At 40.1% G+C, this 17,342-nt stretch overlaps 1 protein-coding gene across 1 annotated transcript; it reads right to left on the minus strand.

Moving 5' to 3' along the window:
• Positions 1–1,038: 1,038 nt before the first annotated feature.
• Positions 1,039–1,986, minus strand: LOC133040348 (olfactory receptor 2A5-like). Its single transcript, XM_061120067.1, has one exon. The coding sequence runs from the start codon at positions 1,984–1,986 to the stop codon at positions 1,039–1,041; it is 948 nt and encodes a 315-aa protein (XP_060976050.1).
• Between the last annotated feature and the right edge of the window lie 15,356 nt (positions 1,987–17,342).

Consider the following 17,342-nt stretch of genomic DNA (forward strand, 5'->3'; position numbering starts at 1 on the left):
AGTTTGGCCACCTCATGCAAAGAGCAAACTTACTAGAAAAGATCCTGATGTTGGGAAAGATTGAGGACAAGAGGAGAGAACAACAGAGGATAAGATGGTTAGACCCAACTCAACAGACATGAAAACTCCAGGAGACAGTGAAATACAGGGAAGCCTGGTGTGCTGCAGTTCATTGGGTCTCAAAGAGTTGAACGTGACTTAGTGACTGAACAACAACAAATATAATTTTATATAAGATATTGCCAAAAGTTGTATTTTTCTCCTATGCATACTTATCTTACCCAAATGGTTCCATGCTGTATATTCTTTGCAGTCACCTGCTGTATAACATATTATTCTATTGTTTTTCTGATCATTCTGTCAGATTCTTCAAAAAAATGTATTTTGGCTGACTCATATCAATGTATGGCAAAAACCACTACAATACTGTAAACTAATCAGCCTCCAATTAATATAAATAAATGAAAAAATATATATATAATTGTATTAAAACATTTTAGGGAGGGAGGTAGGAGGCAGGTTCAAGAGGGAGGAGACATACGTATACCTATGACCAATTCATGTTGATGTATGGCAGAAACCATCACAGTATTGCCAAGTAATTATCCTCTAATTCAAAATTTTTAAAAACAGGGGAAATGAATGAAATCATTAACAAAAGAGTCATCATGTAGTAATATTTCAGCCTTTATTCCTTTTTCTCATTCATAAGACGGGCACTTCCAGATAGGACCACCTCCTTCAGGTTGGATCCAAGAATTAAATGGCAGAAGATCACAGCCTACTTACAACTGCCATGGAATATGAACACTAAATGAACTTTCACTGCTGTAAGCCACTGGGATCAGGGAGTTGTTTCTCATTGCACCGTAAGTAGCAAGTTGATCAAGATAGCCAATTTAGTTTCATGTCCCACCTTTGTTCAACTGACCAAGTAGTACATTGGTTCAACTGTACAATGTTGGTTTCATACATTATAGATACTCCATCTTTTCTCAACATTGGACATTCTACATTAGATTTTGCCTGTCTTCTCATTCACCAGGTCACTCTACCCTTCCCCATCACTCTCAGAAAAGCCCCCTTGATGTCCTTGTTCCTCAGACTGTAGATCACAGGGTTGAGGAGGGCAGAGAAGACATTATAAAAGAGGGAGATCTGCTTGTCTTGGTCAGGGGAATACCTTGAGTTGGGCTTCATGTAGATGTAGGTGGCTGGAGCATAGAAGAATATGATCACAGTCAGGTGGGAAGCACAGGTGGAGAAAGCCTTGCAGCGGGCCTGCATGGACTTAATCTTGAAAATGACCTGGGCAATACGGATGTAGGAGGCCACAATGAGCAAGAGTGGGGCAGCAACCATGAAGACACTGATGACTGAGTCCACCATCTCAACGACATGAGTATCCATGCAAGCCAAATTTCGTACTGAAGGCCCTTCACAAAAGTAGTGGTTGATCCTGTTGGGCCCACAGTATGGCAGCCTCATGGTGAAAAAAGTGTGGATCAGAGAGAAGAAGAAACCACAGGCCCAGGTCCCAGCTGAAAGTCGTGTGCACAGGCCCCAGCTGAGGATCACAGTATAACGCAGTGGATAGCAGATGGCCACGTATCTGTCATAGGCCATGACTACAAGGAAAAAGCACTCAGTCAAGGCCAGGGCACCAAACATGTACATCTGTAGCCAACAGCCAGCAAAGGAGATGGTCTGAGATCGAGAAAGAAGATGCACTAACATCTGGGGCACTGTAGTGGTGACATAACTCATATCCAGCAGGGAGAGGATACAGAGGAAGAAATACATGGGAGTGTGGAGATGCATATCCAGGCATACCAGGGTGATGATGAGCCCATTGCCCAGGACTGAGCTCAGGTAAAGAAGAAGGAAGGCACTGAAGAGGGTCCTGTTGGTCGTGGGGTCACTGGAGAAGCCAAGCAGGATAAATTCAGAAACCCAGCTTTGGCTCTGACCTGGAGATATACACATGGTGGACCTATCAGAGAATCACATTCATTTGAATGCCATCTAAAATATGATAGTTTAATAAGATCTGGAGGCAGAATCTCTAGGATTTTAATCTTGAGCCCACTACTCCCCTGGTGCCTTGCACAGTTACTTAAACTCTCTGAGCATCAGGCTCCTCATCTATAAAATATGGCTAATAACACTCATTTCTCAGGGTTTTTTGGAGGAGTTGGGGCAATGCATATGAAGCATCTCATAATAATACAATGCCTAAAACCCTAATTAGTAGTAAACACTCATTTGCAATTTCCCCAGTCTTACTTCCCAGCTCTCAGTGGACAAACTGGTCACTGAAATGTCTAGCAACAATCAATTTACAGCTATCCACTCCAGCTCCCAAACCTGCAGAAGTGGCCTTCCCCTTTGCCTTAGAGTTCATTTGTCTGGATGTGCTACAAGCTTCTCCTTACCCTATAAATTTGTCTCTTTAGCAGATGACAGTGTGAGGCGTTTCCAATAGAAGGAGATGATGGCAACAGGAAGGCACTTAGGCTGCGACTTCAAATCTCCTTCCTCAGTTATTCAGGCAGAGAGCCAGTGGGTTGGTGTGGACCTGTCATGGTCACATACTCAGGCCGCACACGCTCTCCCCACCCGGTGGCCACTTCTAGGAGAGCTCTGGCCTGTGGCTCCATCCCGACTCCCAGTAACAGACTGTGTTCTTGTGACAGTCACACCCTCTTTGAAAAAGTTTGAGCTCAGTCTTTCTTTCTCTGGTGGAGGAAGATAGGAAGATAGGAGAAGAGCAGGAGGAAGGAGGGAAGTATCTTCTAAATCCTTAGCCTCTGTGTATTCTTCTTAAGCCACAAGGTAAAAGCTTCTTTATATATAAATTTATATAGATACATATATTCTTACTTCTGGATCTCAGAGACTTCTCTTTTATCCCTTTCAGCAGTTATCTACATTTTACTAGTTAAAATTCTAGGTATTAAATTTTCCGTGTTCACATGACTGTTGTGTTCTGTCTTCTGCCAGGATCCAAATTGATGCAGATGCTAAATCTATGGGGAATGAATTTGATAAGGAATAGAATTTACAGTTACAAGAATCTATCCATAAAGCAATTATTAATTACAAAAGGAAAAAGTGGTAGCTATCAGTGGAAAAACTAGACAACATCTTAACCGAGTGATTAAAATTAACGTCACCAATAAGGAGCAGATAGACACTATGTGTCTCCATATATGAAAATCTAACAATATATCACCTATATATTTTCAGCCACAAAAAACAAAATCTGAATCTGATCATGAGGAAACATCATAGAATCCTACATTGAGGAATATTCTATAAAATAATTAGATTCTGACCTTCAAAAAAATAACTATCATGAAAGACAAAGAAGGCTAAGAATATGTAATAGACACAAGGCAATTAAAAAGATAGCAACTAATGCAAAAGTAGACCTGGCAGGGGGAACGCTAAAATAATATTAATATTAATTTGACAATTGATAAAACTGCAATATGAATTAGATTAGTTTAGATAAGTGCATCACTGTTAAAAACCCTGTATTTGATAACTACTGTATAAGAAAATGGGCTTCCCAGGTGGCACTAGTGGTAAAGAACCCACCTGCTAATGCAGGAGACGTAATAGACAAGGGTTTAATTCCTGGGTTGGGAAGATCTCCTGGAGGAGGGCATGGCAACACACTCCAGCATTCTTTCCTGGAGAATCCCATGGACAGAAGAGTCTGGCAGGCTATAGCCCATAGGGTCGCACAAAGTCAGATGCAACTGAAGCGATTTAGCATGCATGCACATAAGAGAATCTCCTTATTCTCTTACATCTTAGGAACTATTCTCTGAAGACATAGAGGGTAAAGGAACATGATATTTGTAAATTATTCTCAGAAAGTCCTGAAAATTATAATAATAACTGCTTAAAATCAATAAATCTAAGTATTAGGGACATACAGGATTTCTTTGTAGTACTCTTTCAGCTTCTTCGATGGTTAAGTAATTTCCAAAAATAGTTTTTAAAAATTATTTCTAATGTTAAATAAAAACTTTTTCAGACAAACAAAATATGAGCTCATTTAAAAGGGAGTTCTTCACACAGAAAGAAAATGTCTGAAACACAAAAATGCAAAAAGAAATGAAGAGTCCCTCAGGGAAAGGATCAATATGTATTAATAATGAATACAAATCAATAATAAAATTTTGTGGGATTTAATGCAAATGAAAGACAAGATGACAGCAAAGAACAAAAGAACAAGAAATACAACAGGTAAGTAGAGTTAGTGTTCTAAATATTTAGCATAATTGGAAAAGTGGTCAAATGAACCACTTGCATTAAACTGTGATTAGTCAAAGATTTATGTTAATATATCTAGGACAAATCAATGAAAGAATAAATAATATATAGCCAACAACCTAAAATAGGAGAAAATGAACTAATAAAATACTCATCAATCCAGAATAAAGCTCTTTTGAGTGAGGAAAAAGATCAAATATAAAATAAGTCAGTCAATAGAAAATAGTGGAATTTAGGATGTAGTTACTTTAAATGCAAAAGGACTAAATATTTTCATCAAAGGTTATTTTAAAACAGAGTTTTTAAAAACTACATGTTATCCACCAGAAACATTATTTGCTTATTCTGCAATATGTAAATATGCCAAAATAACATGTTCTTCAACTTAACAATGTTACATCAGTTATATCTTAATAAAGCTGTATTTCTTTTTGAAATACACCTTAATAAGGTCAAGACACTCTAGGAAGAAATATTGCCATGCAAACATTAACCAAAAGAAACTTTGTAGCTTCATGAAACATTTATAGAAATTGACTGTGTGCTACATCATAAGAGTAAATTCAAAAAAATCCAAAGGGTGAGAATCATTCAGAGTATACTCTTAACCATGAGATAGGCTAGGAGTTAAAGTAAATATAACAGGTAAGTACCAGACTCATTCAAAATTATTCTAGCATACACTTCTAAATAATTTATAAGATACAAAATCAAAATGGAAATTAGTGTATGTTAAAATAAATAATGATGTAAATAACATTATCAGAGCTTAGGAAAAAGTCTATAGTCTTAAATGCATATGTTAGAATATGTTTAAAAGGCTAAAATTAAACAACTAAATTTCATCTCAACAAACTAGAAAAGAAGCCCTAAATCAAAACCAAAACAAAGTTGAAGGAGGGAAATAATAAAGATAACAGCAGAAAACAAGGAAACAGTAAACAAAATTACAATAAATAAAAACTGACAAAGCCTGAAGTTCATTCTTTGAAATAATTTATAAGTTATTAGCAAGACTAATAAAGAAAATTAAATAAAACACAAATTATCATCATCAGGAATGAAGAGGGGAACATTACTATAGATCCTACTGTCATTTTAAAATTAATTTTAAAACTTACAAACAATTTTATAACAATAAATTTGATAACTAAACAAAATAGACAAATGAAAACACAAATTACCAAAGCTGACAAACAAGAACTAAAAATCAGAAGAATCCACTATCTTTCCACAAAGCTGAATCGATAATTTTAAACTTTCCTAGAAAGAAAACTAGACTCAAGACAGATTTACTGGTGAATTTTTCTAACATTTAAGAGAGGAATAATACCAGTCATAACAAATTCTTTCAAAGCATTAAAGAAAAAGAGTGAATATTAACCAACTCATTTTATAAGACTAGTATAAACTCAATACAAAAATAACAAAAACTGTTCTCCACAGTAGCTGTACTGGTTTGCATTCCCACCAACAGTGTAAGACAGTTCCCTTTTCTCTACACCCTCTCCAGCATTTATTGTTTGTAGACTTTTGGATAGCAGCCATTATTTTGACCTGCGTGAGATGGTACCTCATTGTGGTTTTGATTTGCATTTCTCTGATAATAAGTGATGTTGAGCATCTTTTCATGTGTTTGTTAGTCATCTGTATGTCTTCTTTGGAGAAACATCTGTTTAGATCTTTGGCCCATTTTTTGATTGGGTCATGTATTTTTCTGGAATTGAGCTGCAGGAGTTGCTTGTATATTTTTGAGATTAATTACAATATTGTAATGTAATTAGCTTCCAATTAAAATAAATCATTAAAAAAACAAACAAAAAAAAAAAGAAAACATATAAGAAGGAAAAAGCATAAATGAATCTCTCTCATGGGGACTGTTGCAAAATTCCTTTACAACATATTAGCAAATTTAACTTAGCAATATATTAAGAAGGATAATATATCACAATCGTATTGGGTTTATTATAAGAATTCAAGGTTTATTTAGCAAACAATGTAATTCATCTGATTATAGGAAGTAAAGGAGAAAAATTATGTGATTAACTTAGATATAGAAAAAGCATCTGGTAAAAAAAAGTCAACAATCAATTAAGATTAGAAATAAACTTTTTAGCAAAGTAGAAATACAAGGGAACTTTCTTACTGTAATAAATTTTCTCCCCAGCAAAGAAGAAGCCACCTACAGCAACTAGCATACTACATGGTGAAACACTGATAACTTAATAACACTGAAAGTGAAACAAAAATGTTCATGTTACTATTTCTTTTGACTATTGTATTAGTGGTCCTAGGTAGTGAGATAAGTCAATAGAAATAAACGAAAGACCAAAGGATTGGAAAGGAAGAACTATCAGTATTTGCAGAATACCTAATTGTATAGGTAGAAAATTTTTACAAACCCAAAGAGAAACTGGAATTAATAACTATACAAAAATCAAACATCTTTCTCTATACCAGGAACTAGAAAATTACTTATAAGAACATTTAAAAAAACCAAATATGTATCAATAACTTTAATAAAGTATGTGTAGAAAAGCATTATTTAGAGAAATAAAGGTAGAGCCAAGTAAATGGAGGAATATGCCATGTTTGTGCATGAGGGGTGTGTAGGACAGTTCAACATTATCAATATGTATAACTGATTTATAGATTCAACGCCAGTCTAAACCTCAACAATTTTTTTCCACAGAAAATGGACACTTTGGTTGTAATATTTATATGGAAATTCTAAAGAATCTCGAAGGATAAAACAAAACCTGAAGGACTTTCAGGTATTAACACTTCCTATGGGGCTTTCCTGATAGCTCAGTTGGTAAAGAATCTGCCTGCAATGCAGGAGACCCCAGTTTGATTCCTGGGTTGGGAAGATCCCCTGCAGATGGAGTAGGCTACCCACTGCGGTATTCTTGGGCTTCCCTTGTGGCTCAACTGGTAAAGATTCCACTTGCAATGTGGAAGACCTGGGAGACCTGGGTTCGATCCCTGGATTGGGAAGATCCCCTGGAGATGGGAAAGGCTACCCACTCCAGTATTCTGGCCTAGAAAATTCCATGGACTATGTAGTCCATGGGGTCACAAAGAGTAGATATGACTGAGCAACTTTCACTTTCAACACTTACTGTAAATCTGCAATAACTAAGCCAGCATGACATTGGCACAAACATAAACATTGGCACAAAAATAAACCAGAGATAATATTTATGGAACAAAATAGAGTCCATCACAGACCTGTGAATATAGAGCCATCTGATTTATGACAAAGCTGATTCTACAACGCAATGGGGAAAGCATGGTCTTTTCAATATATTCTGCTGGATCCGGTGGATATTCACACAGGGAAAAAAAAAATCATTAAATCCTCCCTCACATGATACACAAAAACTAATTTCAGATATACTATAGCTTTAAATGGTAAAATTAGAACAATAAATTTTCAGAATCAAACACAAAAAAATATCTATGTCACCTTGTAATAGGCAGAAATTTCTTAAACAGGAGGCAAAAAGCACTGCTGCTGCTGCTGCTGCTAAGTCGCTTCGGTCGTGTCTGACTCTGTGCAACTCCATAGACGGCAGCCCACCAGGCTCCGCCGTCCCTGCTAGCCATAGAGAAAAAATGATAAATTATATATCTTGGTATGATCATATATACCAATATAATGACATAAAATTATACATATATATTATATGTATATAATTTTATATACAATAATATATGTATATGTAATATGTATATATAATATAATGTGTGTATTATTACATATGTACAGTAAATGTATATAATATATATAGGCTTCCCTGGTGGCTCAGATGGCAAAGAATCTGCCTACAATGCAGGAGACTGGGTCTTAATTCACAACAGCTCAGCTCGCTAGGAAACAGGGGAGTGGGAACAAATCATTGTGGTCCCGATGTCATTGTTGAGGACTTCTCCCAGCATAACCATCATTGGCCTTTCGTGACACCTCTTAGCTGAACTTGGAGATCTGGAGCTAGGAAATCCATTTTCTGTTTCTAGCTCTTACAACATGGCTTGGCAGAGAGGAACTATCCATATACATTTACTACATGAATAAATGGAAGAAGGAAGGGGGTCTAGGAGAAAGAATGGGAGAGGACTGAGGTGTGAGGTGGGGAGGAAAGGAGAGTGGGGAACAAGGGAGGGGCTGGAGGGACGCTGAGACCCAAGCACAGACAGGACCCAGGGGCTGGGTGACCTGGTGCCTCTGAACTGCAGCCCCACAGAGGCCTGGATCCCACCCATAGCCCTAAGCACAGCGACCATCTCACCCCTCAGGCATTCACAGGTCACAGAGAGACTGTCACTTGTTCTTAAGGGAAAGAACTGGACAGGAAGTGCCCAGGGCAACTGAGTCCAGTGAGCTAGGATTCCAGGCATCCCAGTCTCCAGAGAAGCACTAGGCTTCTGAGAGATGGAAGGATGAATCCCCTGCCTTCTCTCTATTGCTCGGCTCTTCGCACTTGACCTGACCAGCCCTGGCTCCTGAAGGCCTTGCCTGTCAGGTTCTCAGGTGTAGATCGAGCTTCGGCCAATCCAAGCTCCTCCCAATGGGCCACGATGCTGAGGCTTTATGGTCCTGCCTCCTTCCCAGGTTTTTCTGGAAGACTGGGTGGAGGACCATCCCTCTGCCACCTGCTACCACCATCCCTGTCTCTGGTGGGGATGCCAAGATGGAACTCTCTGCCTGTTGTCAACAAGAACCCCACAAGGAAGAGGTCCCTGTGGACAGAGCAAGAGAAAACCATGCCCTGCTTGTTGAGGCATCGTGACCTGTCTATTTTCTTTTCCAGCCTTCGGAGGGATATGACTGGCTCAGGGGAGAAGCTACTGTACCTGGTCACCTTATAGAGATGACAAGAACTGAAGGCCTCATGCTGATTTCCCTCTTACCTTCTAAACCCCATGTCCAACTTGTCAATTAGACCAAGAATGAGTCAAATCCCTATTCTTTATTGAGCCATCTTGGACAAATCAAAATCTTCCTCCATTCCACAGAACAACTTGGACATGATGATACTTACGACTTGACCATGGAGCACAAACCTTATACAGATCTTGAACCAGGTCCTGGCAAAAGGCATCTGGAAAGTAGGATCAGCTGCATGTTACATACAAGGAGGTCGAGGCCCAGTGGAGACAAGAAACTGCCCAAGGACTCATATCTTTTAAGGGCACAAAGAGAATCTGAATCAGGCTCTGACATGTTCTAGTACCATTCTCTTAAACTTGCTGTTATTCTGCCTCCATGTTCACCTCTGGAAAAGGACAATAATAATATCTTAATAACCCAACTTTCTGGGGTTGCTGAGAGAATTCAGTGAGATGTTGTGGTGAGATTCCTGCACAAGTCTTGCCTATGCTGCCCATGACTGAGTTCCCATCCTGTCTCCTGTCTGCACCTCGGTTCCTCACCCCTTCAGGAAGAGAAGTTTGGGCTCAGAGGTCCCTCTCAGTCGGCCACAGGTTCACTGACATTTGTCACTGAACTCAGAGGTAGGGAGAGATGTATGGAGCTCTCTGGCCATACATCTGGCCATGATGGCCACCCAAAACAGAAACCAGAAAACAATACAACTCAGAACTGCCCCCTCCCCTCCCAGGATGGATTGTTAGGTGTTTACCAGCACACCGCTGCTTCCAGTCCTGAGTCCTAGGAAGCCAGATGTCTCAGGATGACCTAGTGCTGGAGGCTTCCCACTCTGCTATTGGCCGGGGCTGGGGGAGTCAGCAATGAGCGATCCTCCTCCAGGAGGAGCCCAGCCTAGCAGCTCAGACCCTCTCAGCCCAGTCCTCTTGCCTGGCCCTGACAGCAGCTTCCAGACAGCGAGACACAGCCTGGCACAGTCCTCTGGACCTTCGCCGGCCTCCTCACAACCCTCAGCAGGGCCGACCATGGTCGAGGCCTTCTGAAGCAGAGCACGTGGAAGACCAGCTCTGCACTCAGGGAGCTCCCAGGCCCCACTGGCTCCCACCTTTAGGGATGAGGGCCAAGCACACTCAGAGCCTACTGTGCACAGGCCTTGGGAGGCAGGGATCTGACAGATGAGAAAACAGTGTCAGAAAGGGTAAGGAGCTTGTCCAAACAAGATCAGAAAGCCTGATAACAGGAGGAGCCCAGAAGCACATGGAGGCCACTGCTACCCTACTTGGCTCTGTCTTCTGAGGCAAGATTCAGTTTCCATTTCTCTAAAATGCAGCAGACTCTGTTCTTCTCTCACAGGTGATGATGCAGATCCAGTGATGGCACACGTCAGCCTGATGCTCAGCACAGAATAACGCTTCATGAAAGTTAATACCAACCCTGTGTCTACCTCCTGATCCCGCTTCCCATTCCTTCTTCCTGGAATCACACCTTCCAGGGAGCGGACACATTCGCTCCTTCATGGCATCTCTGAGCTGGACCCACTGTGTGCCCCTGAGCTGTCCCTGGGGTTAGGAGTACCTGAGCATTCCATCCTGGGACTTCCGGTTCTTTGTGAAGCAGGGGCGGGGGACTCTGATCCCAAGACTCCCTGCAATCCTCAGCTCTTCCTCAGACTCAACTACAGTCTCAGAGGACTGCCCTGTGGGCGTCTTCTCCTGTACCCCCACTTCCTCACCGCCCCCCTACACACACACATACGTCCTCCAGCCTGATGGACCCAGAGATTCAGGGAAGAGAGGGAGTTGGGCCTGGAACTCAGGACAGATGAAAACTTGTCTTGTTAATCTTCTTCTTCAGAACCAGAATGGAAATGATAACCAGCTCTTCCCTGAGCCAGGCCCTAACTCTTCTCCCCCATGTCACTGACCCTCACTTCAGCTCTGAAGAGATAGCCCATGCAGGACTCATTTGTCCATTGGATAGATGAAGAAATTGAGGGAGGTGCAATGACTTGCCCGAAGTCAGAAGCAATCTAGGATCAAAGATAAGATGAAACTCATGCCATTCTGACTCTTTAAATGACAGAATTACTTAAAAGACTGTCAAGCTTGGTTCTACTATCCATCTACTCTCCATACTCCAGGTAAGTGATATGATCTGGAAAAAATGAGGGATTTGGCAAAGATCATGCAGCTAGATAGTGGGAGAGCCAGCAACAGAGCCCTGTTACGAACCTCTTGGGCCAGGGCTCTATCCACAATATCACAGGCTTCAGGGTTTGTGTTTAAACTAATGGCTCTACCTGAACTCTAACTGAAATCCTTCCTGCTGTCCTGGAGCTGGTTGTGACCACCAGTGGGGCTGGGCTGGAGTGGGGGGTGCAGAGGGGGTTGGTATGAGGGGAAAGACTGGACTCTGGATGTTGAATTTTGAGCCAGGTGGGCCTGCAGGCCTCAAGGAGAAGACGGTGAGCTGCAAGAAGGGAAAAGCTAGGGCTGTGGCAGTCCTAATATCCAGGGACTCTGTAATTAGCCCCAGGCTGAGAATGCTTCTGGGAGGGGTTCCATGGGAATTAGTTCTCCTTTGCTAAGACAGGTATCCTAGAAAGTTTCTGGGTTTATGTCTGGGGAGGGAGCTGAGGGAAACGGTAGCAGTTGCTGATGGTACTAATGATCAAGAGCATCTTAGTGGTCCTTTGAGACAGCCTTGCACACAAAGCACTTTCATGTATATTTTCTCATCATGTCCTCCCAACACACCTGGGAGGAAGGTGTAATGGTCCATGTTTTACAGATGATGACAATGATGGAGACAGACACTCACTGAGCACTTGTCATGGACTAAGTCCTGAGGGAGTCATTGATGCTGGTTTTGGTCACTTCGCTGCTCTCTAAGTCAGAAGGGGCTTCAAGGTCAACATGTCCAGTTCCCTACTCTCTTTTACAGCCATGAAAATTGAAGCTCAGGGAAGGAAAGTCACTGGTCTGCATGAGGTAGTGTGTAGGGGATTAGAACCTAGAAGTCCTCCCTCCCAGCCATGGACCCATTCCATTGACTCTATGCTCCTTCCTCTGCTTTGTTCTCTAGGAATTTGAAGAGCTGTCCATCTGTGCAGTAATAATTAATTAATTGCAGGTATCTTATCATGCATGCCCTCAGCATTTTGATTCCTGGGTATTTGTATCCTGCAAGACTAAATCTTGTGTGAGCCAACAAAAGTAACATGTAGGTCAGAGAAGATAACAGGATTGCTGTTGCTTGGTCACTAAGTTGTGTCCAGTTCTTTTGTGACCCCATGGACTATAGCCCACCAGGCTCCTTCTGTCCATGGGATTTCCCAGGCAAGAGTGCTGGAGTGGGTTGCCATTTTCTTCTCCATCAGATCTTTCTGACCCATGGGTCAAACCTAGGTCTCCTGTATTGGCAGGCAGGTTCTTTACCACTGAGCCACCAGAAAATCCCCTGAAAGTGTTAGTAGCTCAGTCATGTCCAACACTTTGTGACCCCATGGACTATAGCCCACAGGCTCCTCTCTCCCTGGAATTCTCCAATAATGTCAACAACAAAACAATAACAATGATGGTGGTAAAAATAATAATAAGAGCAAACCTTATAAGCATTGCTTCTTATGTGTTTTACTTATAATAATCCATTTAATATTCAAAATATCCCTGAGTTAATATACAAAATATATAAACAGCTCATATAACTCAATATTAAAAATCCAATCAAAAAATGGAAGACCTGAATAGACAAATTTATAAAGAAGACAGATTGACACCTAACAAGCAAGTGAAAAGATGCTCGTCATCACTAATTATTAGAGAAATGCAAACCAAAATATCAGTAAAATACCACCTGTTAGAATGAATATCACAAAAAATCTACAAATAATAAATGTTGGAGAAGAGGAGAAACAGAACACTTGCATACTGCTGGTAGGAATGGAAATTGGTACAGCCACTGTGGAAAATAGTATGGAAGTTCCTTTAAAAATTAAAAATAGAACTGCCATATGGTCTAGCTATTGCACTCCTGGGTATATATCCAATAAAAAAGGAAAAACATGAATTTTAAAAGATACATGCACCCTCATGTTCAGAACAGCACTACTTACAGTAACTAAGATATGGAAGCAACCTAAATGTCCATGTACGGATGAATTGATAATGAAAAAGTGAAGTACACATACAATAAAATGTTATTCAGCTTCAGCCATAAAAAAAAAAAAGAATGAGATTCTGCCATTTATAGCAACATGGATGGACCTAGAAAATATTATGCTTATTGAAATAAGTCAGACAAAGACAAATACTGTATGATAACAGTTATATGTGGAATCTAAAATGTAATACACATTAATGCATATGCAAAAGAGAAATAGACTCACAGTTATAGAAAGTGAACTAGTTTTCTATGTGAAGAGGAAAGGGAGAGGGGGAAATTAAGGATATGTGATTAAGAGATACATATTAAGTATAAACTAGATAAGCAACTAGGATATACTGTATAGCACAGGGAATTATAGCCATTATCTTCTAATGACTTTTATTGGAGCATAATCTGTAAAAATACTGAATCACTATGTTGCACACCTGAAATTAATATAATATTGTAAATCAACCATACTTCAATTTTTTTTAATTCCTAGGACAGGAGTTACAGATGGTGCTGTAATCTTTATGATTTTGCAGAGGAAGAAACTGAGTCATAAAGATTTAGTAGTGTGACAAATGTCCTATAGCCACTAACTGGCAGATTAGGACTATAGACGGTGTGATGTTACAAGTTTAACAACTGGGACTTCCCTGGTGGTCCAGTGGTTAAGAATCCACCTTCCAGCTCAACATCACTCATTATCAGAGAAATGCAAATCAAAACCACAATGAGGTACCATTACACGCCAGTCAGGATGGCTGCTATCCAAAAGTCTACAAGCAATAAATGCTAGAGAGGGTGTGGAGAAAAGGGAACCCTCTTACACTGTTGGTGGGAATGCAAACTAGTACAGCCACTATGGAAAACAGTGTGGAGATTTCTTAAAAAACTGGAAATAGAACTGCCATATGACCCAGCAATACCACTTCTGGGCATACACACTGAGGAAACCAGATCTGAAAGAGACACATGCACCCAATGTTCATCGCAGCACTGTTTATAATAGCCAGGACATGGAAGCAACCTAGATGCCCATCAGCAGATGAATGGATAAGGAAGCTGTGGTACATATACACCATGGAATATTACTCAGCCATTAAAAAGAATTCATTTGAATCAGTTCTAATGAGATGGATGAAACTGGAGCCCATTATACAGAGTGAAGTAAGCCAGAAAGATAAAGAACATTACAGCATACTAACACATATATATATGGAATTTAGAAAGATGGTAACGATAACCCTATATGCAAAACAGAAAAAGAGACACAGATGTACAGAACAGACTTTTGAACTCTCTGGGAGAAGGTGAGGGTGGGATGTTTCGAAAGAACAGCATGTATATTATCTATGGTGAAACAGATCACCAGCCCAGGTAGGATGCATGAGACAGGTGCTCGGGCCTGGTGCACTGGGAAGACCCAGAGGAATTGGGTGGAGAGGGAGGTGGGAGGGGGGATCGGGATGGGGAATACGTGTAAATCTATGGCTGATTCATATCACTGTATGACAAAACCCACTGAAAAAATAAATAAATAAATATATAAAAAATATAAATAAATAAATAAATATATATATATATAATATAAATAAATAAAGGGGGAAAAAAAATCCACCTTCCAATGAAGGGGACATGGGCTTGATCCCTGTCTGGGGAACTAAGACCATACACCTCAACTACCAAAGCCCACATGCTCTGGAGCACACATGCCACAGCTAGAGAATCTGTGTGCTGCAATGGAAGATCCCACATCCAGCTGTCCTGGTAATGAGTCAAGGGCTTGTTTCCACTGCACCAGTCTCTCCCAGAACACAAAGCAGGAAAAGAGGAAACCCACATCTGCTGAGGCTCAGAAAAGTGATGTGACTTGCCCACCAACACAGCTCACAGTAGCAGATACAAGAATTAAATCCTAGTGGACTGACTGCATTATTTCTGTGTTCCCGTCTCACCTGCAAAGCTCAGAGGCACTCTCGGGAGCGTACACAGGAGTGTTTTGAGACTCAGGATATAGAACTAGGAGGGACAGGGGGACAAGAGCCCTGGGAAGTCAGCTGTGATAAGGTTTGAGGAAGAGTTCTAGTGCTCAGACCTGTGCTGCCCAGAAAACCAGGAGGTAGAGTACTTTAGTTTCCTGTTGCTGCTGTAACAAGCTGTCACAAACTTAGTGGCCTTAAATGACACAAATGCATTCTCTTATAGTTCTGGAGGTCAGACGTCCAAAGTGAATCTTGAGCTAAAATCACGGTGTTTGCATATTTGGTTCTTCCTGGAGGCTCCAGGGGAGCATCTGTTCCTTACATCTTCCAGTTTTTAGAGGCTACTTTGGTGTCCCTTGGGCTGTAACCACATCACTCCAACCTCTGCTTCCATGTTCACATCATCCTCTTCTCCTTTGACCTTCTTGCCTTCCTTCTAATAAAGACCCTTGTGACTATATTTAGAGCCCACCTGGCTACCCCAGGATAATCTCCCCATCTCAGAAGTTTAATTTAATCACACACACAAACTCCCTTTTGCTATATAAGGTAACATTCACAGGCTCCAGGACTTGTGACATCCTTGGGGAGCCATTTTTTCAACCTACAACATAGGGTCTCCAAAAAATCCCCCTCAGTCAGCTCACTCCACGAGAACTTTCCTGGTTTGCTGAGGCCCCAGGAAGCTCATCAGCATGAAGCTAATTCAGCAGGTGAATGTGCTCTCTAGAAAGTACACAGAATAGGTATAAGAGACCCATGGTAACCTGAGGCTCCACCAGGATTTCCAACCCAGACTCTACTTTTGACTGTGGGGCCTCCTTGTCTCTTTGTCAGTAACAGTAACAACTGCAAGAGTCCCCAACCTCCCAGGAATGCAAGATTAGTTTAACATTTGAAAATCAATTGATGTAATATACCATATCAATAGAATAAAACACAGAAACCACATGAGCTCTTACCATGTATTTCAATAGATGGAATAAATGAAATTAAGCAAAGTCTATTTATAATAGAATCAAAATAATGAAATCCTTAGGAATATATTTAATAAAAAAAAAGTACAAAACTATACTCTGAAAACTATAAAACATTGTTTAAAGAAATTAAGACGATCTATATAAATAGAAAGACATCCCAGGTTCATGTATCAGAATAATGAACTCTGTTAAGATGTGAATATTTTCTAAATTGTCTACAGATTCAACACAATCCCTATCATAATTCCACTGGCATTTTGCAGAAATTGGAAAGTTGATCCTAACATTCGTAACAACCTAGATGGATGGGATGGGAAGGGAGGTGGGAGAAATGTTCAAATGGGAGGGGACATGGGTAAACCTATGGCTGATTCACGTTGATGTTTGATAGAGACCAAAGCAATACTGTAAAGCAATTATCCTTCAAATAAAAATAAATAAATTTTTAAAAGGAAGGGAAAAAAACATTTATATGGAAGTTCAAGGCACCTAGAATAGGCAAAACAGTCTTTAACCAATTTTGAAAGTTACTACAGAACTATAGTAACCAATAATCAAGATAGTGTGTTAGTGTGACACTATCAATGATAGTGTCATAAGGATTTGCCTATAATTCAGTAGAATAGTATTGATAGTCCAAAAATAGATGTTCACATTTACGGTCAATTGATTTTTGACAAGGATAAATTTTCCAAGACAATTTAATGAGAAAAGAATAGTCCTTTTTTAAAAAAAAATTCACATTTTATTTAGGTTGAAATAAACTATGCAAAATTGATTTTCTTCACCAAAAATAACAGCAATATTTTCTGTATTATTCCTAGATAAACTACAAAACACTTATTTTTGTAGGTTTTCTAGGCTTTGCTTGTAAACCAAAAGGAGGCAGTAGATACAGTCATGGAAAAAGACAGAAGAAAATAGACAAATCAGTTGTCAGTATCCATGGCCTCTGATCCTTTCTTGACCATGAAACAGAAGTGTTCAACATATACCTGCCAAAGAGCTTATGAAGACGTAGGCTCAATAAAGGAATGTAAACAGCAATAA

The sequence above is a fragment of the Dama dama genome, chromosome 20, assembly GCF_033118175.1.
Source record: "Dama dama isolate Ldn47 chromosome 20, ASM3311817v1, whole genome shotgun sequence".
Classification (NCBI taxonomy): Eukaryota; Metazoa; Chordata; class Mammalia; order Artiodactyla; family Cervidae; genus Dama; species Dama dama.